The sequence below is a fragment of the Triturus cristatus genome, chromosome 10 (genome assembly GCF_964204655.1).
Source record: "Triturus cristatus chromosome 10, aTriCri1.1, whole genome shotgun sequence".
NCBI lineage: Eukaryota > Metazoa > Chordata > Amphibia > Caudata > Salamandridae > Triturus > Triturus cristatus.
Window position 1 is genome coordinate 661133384 of NC_140593.1, and position 7487 is coordinate 661140870.

Sequence of the window (7487 nt, forward strand, 5' to 3'; positions counted from 1 at the left end):
ATTCCAATCCACTGCTCTTCTATTTGCGAGACCTATTCGCTTTGGCAATGCTTATTTTATATCCCTTCTTCACCACATCTGCGGGGACAGCAGTCACTTCGAAGCGGAAAAGTCAGACAGCGCGAACGATTGTAGTGAGGGGAGAGGCTAGCCCCTACATCCTGTTATAGGTTGGTGTCTGTTTGCTCAGGGAGTGTCACGCGGCAGTGTGGTGACCGGACTGAGTGAGTGTGCCTCAGAGTCCATTCCTCCCCCTGCAGAGGGCTGGGCCTGGCCGAGAGGCATGGCGCAATCAGAACCTTGTCATGGGTGAGGTCGAGCAGGGTAGGGCAGCTCAGGGACGGGTTTGGCAGGGGGCCAATACCTCATCCAGCTCGCGCAGCCAATGGCAGCATTTCCATCAGCCCGTGTGTCAGGTGTTTCAGTCTACGTTTGTGTTCACACGGATACCGAACAACCGCGGGTGCAAGGCCGTGAGATTGGCACTGCGTAACCATCTGTGGAGAAGAACAAATGCCAAACACTGGGAATATTTTCTAACATCCCACCGACCCCTAGAAGATCCGAGGTGGCGGGAAAAGTTAGACACCCCAGTATCTTCTGTCAAGAACCCTCGGGACTCGAGCTGGCGTTGTAACAGCAGCCCTGCCTGCCCCTGGTGCACGCGGCTGAGACTGGCACCGGAGCACCGGGTCTGTAGAGCCGCCAGGGGCTCAGACAAACACCGGAGCGCCAGCTCAGAACAGCACACGGTGCCAGGGGCTGAGACTGGCACTGCAACTCCCGTGAAGCACCAAAGTGCAAGAGAATACAACTGGCATTGAAAGACTATCCGTTGAGAGCCGCAGAACGCAGGGGCTGAGACTGGCAGCATTGCTTCTGAAGAATCGGAGGTGCCAGGCGCTGCGAAACTAGATGTGAACCACTACATGTGCCAGCGGACAAGAGACGATTTTGCAAGGACGCCCTGCATAGCTCCTAAGTTTCTCAAAGGGCCAGAGATCAGCCTGGTTGTGTATCTCAGACGGGGGTGGACCCCATCCTGGCATCAGGGCTCGCTCCCGAGGAGCTATTCTGTGCGGATTCAGAGTCTGCTGCTCACCTCTACAGCATACATCCTGCCCGGCCTACCTTTAGGCACTATGGGGTTTGCCTGGCGGTCTCTGATTGCCCCGGTGAGCATTGCCCGTTTCTTCCAGATCTTCCTGAGCTGCACAGCCTTTAGCCTGGTGGCGAGTGTCAATGGCTACTATGGCACATATGGTGTCTGGTGCATGTTCACCTGGTGCTTCTGCTTCATTGTGTCTGTGCTGATTGTGGTGCTGGAGATGACCGAGGTAGGCCCTCGTCTTCCGCTGTCCTGGGAGGACTTCACCTCGGCCTTCGCCATGCTGGCCACCCTGATGATCTTCACCACTTCCATCATGTACCCCTCGGTCTTCCTGACCAGCACCTGCACAGGCCACCCTTGTGCCTGCATGGGCTCTGCAACTGCCATGTCCATCCTGTGTTTCATAGCCTATGCGGTGGAGGTGGGCCTCACCAGGACCAAGCCTGGAGAGATCAGCGGCTTCCTGTCCACCGTGCCCGGCCTGCTAAAGGTCTTTGAGGCTTATGTGGCCTGCCTCATCTTCTCCCTGCTCAACAACGGACAGCTGTACAGCGCCAACAGTGGGCGGCAGTGGTGCATGGCGGTGTTCTGTATCTGCTTCATCATCACTGTGCTGATCATCGTGTTGACCATTGGGCGCCTGCTTACCAGCCTCCCCCTGCCATTTGACAAGCTCCTGATTGGCTACAACATCCTGGCAGTGCTGATGTACATATCTGCAGCCATTGTCTGGCCCATCTTCTGCTTCAAGGATGACCCCAGACCCTCCAACTGTGCCGGCTCCAACTGCCTATGGGACAGCCTGCTGGGAGCCACCTTCCTCACTTACATCAACCTTGTGGCGTACATTGTTGATTTGGTGTACTCTACTCGCATGGTCTTCTTCACCACCCAGGCCTAGCTGGACGACTCCCGCCAAGAACACCTCAGAGAAACTCACGCCGGAGCTTCCTTGTTGATCCAGCTCCAGGCCACACTGGTCCCGGCTGCGTCACCAGTGTGCCTCTGTCTTCCCACAATGTGCCTGCGGACCCCTGCCCTCTGGACCCTTGGTGCATCCTCCCCCATGTGTGGCAGCTCCATCATGCACCTATGTGAGACTACCTGCGGTGTTAGTGTGTGCTTGAAACAAGGGCTAGTTATAGGATAATGGCAGCCTAGGTAGCCCTCCATGGCACCCGCAGCAGAGGGTAGCTGGGGGATCCCAGAGCCAGCAGATGTTGCCCCCTTGCAGTGGAAAAGGGTGGTGGCAAAATTCCAGGCACCTGCCTACTGGTGTGTGTTTGCTTCACAAATTCTTTGAATATTTTCCATATTGCTTTCAAAGGTATGCCATGGGGGGCATAATGTGCCGGTGAGTGACTGCCCCATGGCCTGGTTTGTGTGAGGGAGTATGTCTTTTTCTATGATTGGGATGCTACAGATACCTGCTTTGCATGTGTGGATGCTTATTGGTTGTCAGTGCCCCTGTTAAGCACTAGCGTAACTTGCCCCTGAGTTTCTGTGTCTGGCTCTTCAGTGTGTGGATGCTCTGCAATACGGCTGCGTGTGACTGACTGTATGCCTGTGTGACTACTCTGTGATGTTTAGCACCAGTGCCCCTACTAGCCAGGAGCAGGCGGCCTACTCTCCGACGTTGCTCTGTGTCACCGCTCCACGATGTTTTTCTCCGTGTATTCGAGTTTTATAAAATTACTATAATTTAATGTTGCCATTATACATATGTATCAACGTTTACTGCCTCAAAGCGCTATAATTAACACGTTTCCCACTAGACAATTCGCCGACCTCGGAAAGGTGAAGCGCTGAGTTAGACTTGTAGGGATTTGAAGCTGTGATCCAGCTGGTGTGCAGGGTTACAGCGCTATATGTCTGCGTGCCAAGGCTACATATTGATGTGCCGACTATCTTCCAGTATTCTTGTGAGTGACCGTACTCTGGTGTGTCTGCTCCTCGGTGTGCCCGGACACCCTTACAGCCGTGCCTCCGAGAAGGGTGAGCAGGAGCAACTGCTTGGCGGCCCCATCAGGGGATACACAGGAAAAAGGGGGCAGAGTCAGTGCACGCGAAGAAAGGTATTCTATGGGCCAGCAGGTGCTTGGATTGTTGCAAGATGGCTCCCAGCCAGACGCCACGGACGCCATGCTGCGTGCTGTGAGTGAGCAGGCTCGGGACGATCGATCCCGGGGCGTCCGGCCTTTGGCTTCAATAGCGCTTTTCACTCCATGTTGTATAAATAGTGTGGTTAGATTCTTCTTCAAGGAGCTGTTCACAGTGAGCAGAAAACATACAATGTATAATCGGAACTTTCAGGCCCTTTACATTTGCCTGCCCCATAGTGACCACACCGTCATCCGCTTCATTCAACACGCATGCACAGACATCACCCAAGGATTACACTGACACTTTCATTGTGGGTGAAGAACTGCTGCAGGTTTATTTCATACAACATAAGTATGACGATAAATGGGTTATCTTACGGGCGATCCAGGGCAAGCAGCCCCTCGCTGCTCCGCCCGCCTGGTGAGCCAGCACGCACGGTGGGTCGATGCCCGGCAGTGCGGCACATATTTATTTTCAGATCATCCACTGGGTCACGTGATCTGTCTCCTACTCCCGCCCCTTCTGACAGGGGCGGAGCGTGTTGTGGCACACCCCCGGTTGGTCAGGCCCCCCAACCGCCCGAAGGACTAACGGGGCGCCGTCGCGGTCTTCCCAGAACCCCTTCGGCTCGTGGACCTTGGCTCGGGCACCCTTACTGTGCCGGACAGGGGTACCCTTACTGTACCGCCTGTCGCAGAGGTACCCTTACTGTACCCGTCTGCCTCCAGATCGCCCTGTAACTCCGCCTGCAACGCAAAAGAAAACATTAAAACATTCCAATAACGCGCTGTCTCTGCCACGCAGGGTAAGCGGAATGGGTGGGAAAACGCGTGTCCGGGCAGGAGCGGCGCGCAGGAAGCAGAGGAGGAACTGGGCGAGAGGGACGCCTCTGTAGGGGGGGGCAAGCCTCGCCCCCCCTAACGGCCCGCCTCCACCTCACACTCATTGGGTGATCTCCTCCCTGGGCGTGGCCTCGCGTGCGAGGCAGAAGGAGGGGGAAGGCTGCGACGGGCAGCCACTAGAGAGCTGCCCTGCTGATGTCCCACTGCGTGGGACGCGGGCAGCGGCAGAGTTTGGGTTTTAGCTTGGCCATCTTGTAGTGAATTATCCAATAAGCAAATCCCATGGTCTGCATTTCATATACAAGGAATGATCGAGGTGTGATGAACCTCGGTAAGCACATACAGGGCTTTAATTGGGCCGGGTCCCTCCGCTCTCAGAACCGTAGTAATTGAAAACGGGCATTGAAACGGGTCTATGTCTGGCCCTATATTTTTGCCTTTAACAGTGATCTATTTCTGAACAATTAATGTAATAAACATGGTAAAGAATCCCGTATAAGTGATTTAGTTTCCTTCATAATTCACGTTTTAATTAATCTTGCATCAAAACACCGGTGGGGTGGTACATTATTGGGATCACAAAAATTGAGTTTGTGTGTTAAACCATGCCGTTAATTATATAGGCCACGCCCAGTTTAGAGCCCCCGCTTTTTGCTTCCTATCTAAAGCCCCGAGCACAGGTTTGCACACGAATCTATATGCAGTTTGACCCAGTGGCTGCCTCGGGAAAGTTGTACCAATGGGTTCAAATGGATGCAGACCTAGTCCAACCTTAGCGGTTTCAGCCACACTGGGATGCGAGGGCCTTACAAAAATAGTTTGTGCTTTCCACAGTAACCCCAAACATCTGCACCGTATGCTGCAGCCACAAATGTTTTCAATCTGTGCAACTCTGGGATCGCTTCAATAGTCACAGCCTAATGTGTTGTCCCAGCGTAGCATCGCTCCCATATTCTGTGCCATTGCATACATGCCAACATTTAGGAAGAAGGAACATTTAAGAATATCGGGATGTATTTCTCCTGTTGTTTTCGATTGAAGCATGGGCAATTTCAGGCGGAAGACATCCAATATAAAGCCATTTTGTTTGCGGGCATAAGATAAATAAGCAAAGGCTGTGAGCAGTGGTACTGCCGCAGAGTTTAGATTTATCTGTTCACCGAGGGTGAGGGCGAAACTGGAGAGCCCGATAGGGACCCGTCTCGGCACCTGCTTTTTAGAACTGCTGGTGCTGAACCCCGGCAAGATCCAGCTCACTTAAAGCCCTGCTACAACCTTTTGTGAGGGGACTCCGTTATGTGGCGTGAGTGAGACTGCTTCCTGGTATACCTGTGTGTGACTGGTTCACACTTCCCAAAAAGTTCACATGCGTTACTAAGAGTAATCCCACCAGTGTTCAGTGTCTCCAAATGTTTTCCGAGGTTTCATTGGTTGGCCGCTACCAGGTCACCCCTGTATAAGTGTTCTATGTGATGTTTCTGTATTTTATTTGTTCATAACATGACTGAGATAACTCGCACCCGAAACTCCCTTCCGCTCCTGTTCGCAGCCTACAGCAGAAGGGGTGGGTGGGGGCTCGGTATGAGAGTCAATGGATGGACGGATCGAACACTCCACAGCCCGGGGCATACTGAAACCTCGCCTGGCTGGCTGCCTGGTAGCCCAGAGCATCGCGCAATAATCATTCCAGGCCAAGTAAGTTAGCGTAAAAGGCCATTTTATTAGGACACGGTTGGACAATCATAGCCAAAACATAACACCAAACCCCAACAATCCCCAACAACCTAACTTCTCCCTTTCCATACTCTCACAGACTCCAATTACTACATCCCCACTTCACACAGCACCTCCTCACTTATCCCATTCGCTTCCTCACTTCACTTCCAAACTTCTCCATCATCTCCATTCGTCGTACACTGATCTGACGCACCCCCACCTTCACCAGTATCCCCCTCCCCGGAAGGGTGAGTATGCCCGTCATGGACTCCTCCCCCCTCCCCAATTCGCTCCACACTCTCCCAACCCGTCCTAAACTGGCACGCTGAAAGATCTCATAACCCGAGATCAAGACCCACAACTGTAGGGTGGGCGGGTGGCCAAAGCTAAACTCGCTGCTCCACCCTGAGGCGCTGGGGAAGGAAGAGGAAGGACTTCCTCTCCCAGCCCCTTTAACCTCTACCCCTAACCCCACCCCTTATCCCACCCCTTCCTCCCCTGTCCTTTCCCTTGCGCGAAATCCCCGGGGGAAGACTAGTCCGCTGACTCTCCTTCCCCCTGGGGCCGCATTGTGGGCGGGGCCGCCATGCTCGGTGACGTACCCTGACGTGAACTCTCTCGCAGTGACTGCAGTTTTCGTCGACCTAAATGCCTTTGTGGCCTGAGGCCTCACTGTGGTAACTTTGGGTGTTATTCGCAAGTGTGTTTTTGTGAGGAGGTAGGAGAGGGTTAGCAGAGAAGCCAGTGGGGTGCTTTTGTGTGGTTGCGCCGCTAAGTGTTGGCTGTTATTTATCACACAATGCCACTGCGCGGGTGGCACGGGGTATGTGGTGGTGCACAGCTGTGGGGAGGTTCTAAGTGCAGTTCTGTCGGATTCTGCCGAAATGAAATGTTTTTGATAAAAGCACATAAAGTACAGAATGTTTTTTTAACTATTGCAGTCAATTGTTTTCTTTTGAAATAAGCGTGTGTTTTTGGGGGGCATTTTTACATTGTTACTTTGAATATTGCAGGAACAGCAAAGAATGAGGCTCGCTGGCCTCGCCAATAAAGGACAACAAAATATTCATCGCTTTTGCACCTGAGCGCTGGTTTATTAACTTATATTGTGCAAAAATTAGAGCATCAGGTCCTTTGTTAATGCGTTTGCGCGGTCCCTCGCGATAAACATGGGAGTGCTTCACAGTGTACGTCAGCCCAAGCAACAGTTACGCACATCGTTTTTTTTGCTCCAACCCTGCACCAAAATCACTCTGTAACGCGGTGCGACGGAACTCCTGCAATGCAAACCAAGCATTTGCAATGCAATAACTCTCGCATTTGTCTGAGTTGGAGCTACTAGCTTTGTAAATGACAATGTCTTTTATATGTGTTTTGGTTTGGAGTGTGGCGGATGTATGAACAGAGACACAGCTGCAATTTTTTTTAAAGAAAGTAGCATTTATCCCACTTGGAAAATGCTGAGGTACACCAACCCCCCCATTTATAAAAGGAATTGCTGCTTGTTCACCTCACCCTGTCATAGCATTACCTCGTATTTTCAACGGGGCAATGACGGAATATACATAATGGTTACGCAAAGGGTAAAAGTTAGCATTAGGACTCCACAAGAGGAACACAGGAAAGGATATCACATGGTAACAATGCAAGAAAAAGGTATTAAACATCATCAGAGCATTTGAATGTTGAGAGCACCATCGAAGAAACTGAAGTCG

The 7487-nt window shown here is 52.2% G+C and overlaps 1 protein-coding gene across 1 annotated transcript; it reads left to right on the forward strand.

The window, feature by feature from the left end:
• The first annotated feature begins 324 nt into the window (after nt 1-324).
• On the forward strand, nt 325-6704 carry LOC146789873 (myeloid-associated differentiation marker-like protein 2). Its single transcript, XM_085632229.1, has one exon. It carries the CDS (start codon nt 930-932, stop codon nt 2010-2012), a length of 1083 nt encoding a protein of 360 aa, XP_085488355.1. The 5' UTR covers nt 325-929; the 3' UTR covers nt 2013-6704.
• Nucleotides 6705-7487: the final 783 nt, after the last annotated feature.

Coding starts and splice junctions, on each gene's coding strand:
- LOC146789873 (XM_085632229.1), top strand. CDS start 930: ATGTGCCAGCGGACAAGAGACGATTTTGCAAGGACGCCCTGCATAGCT.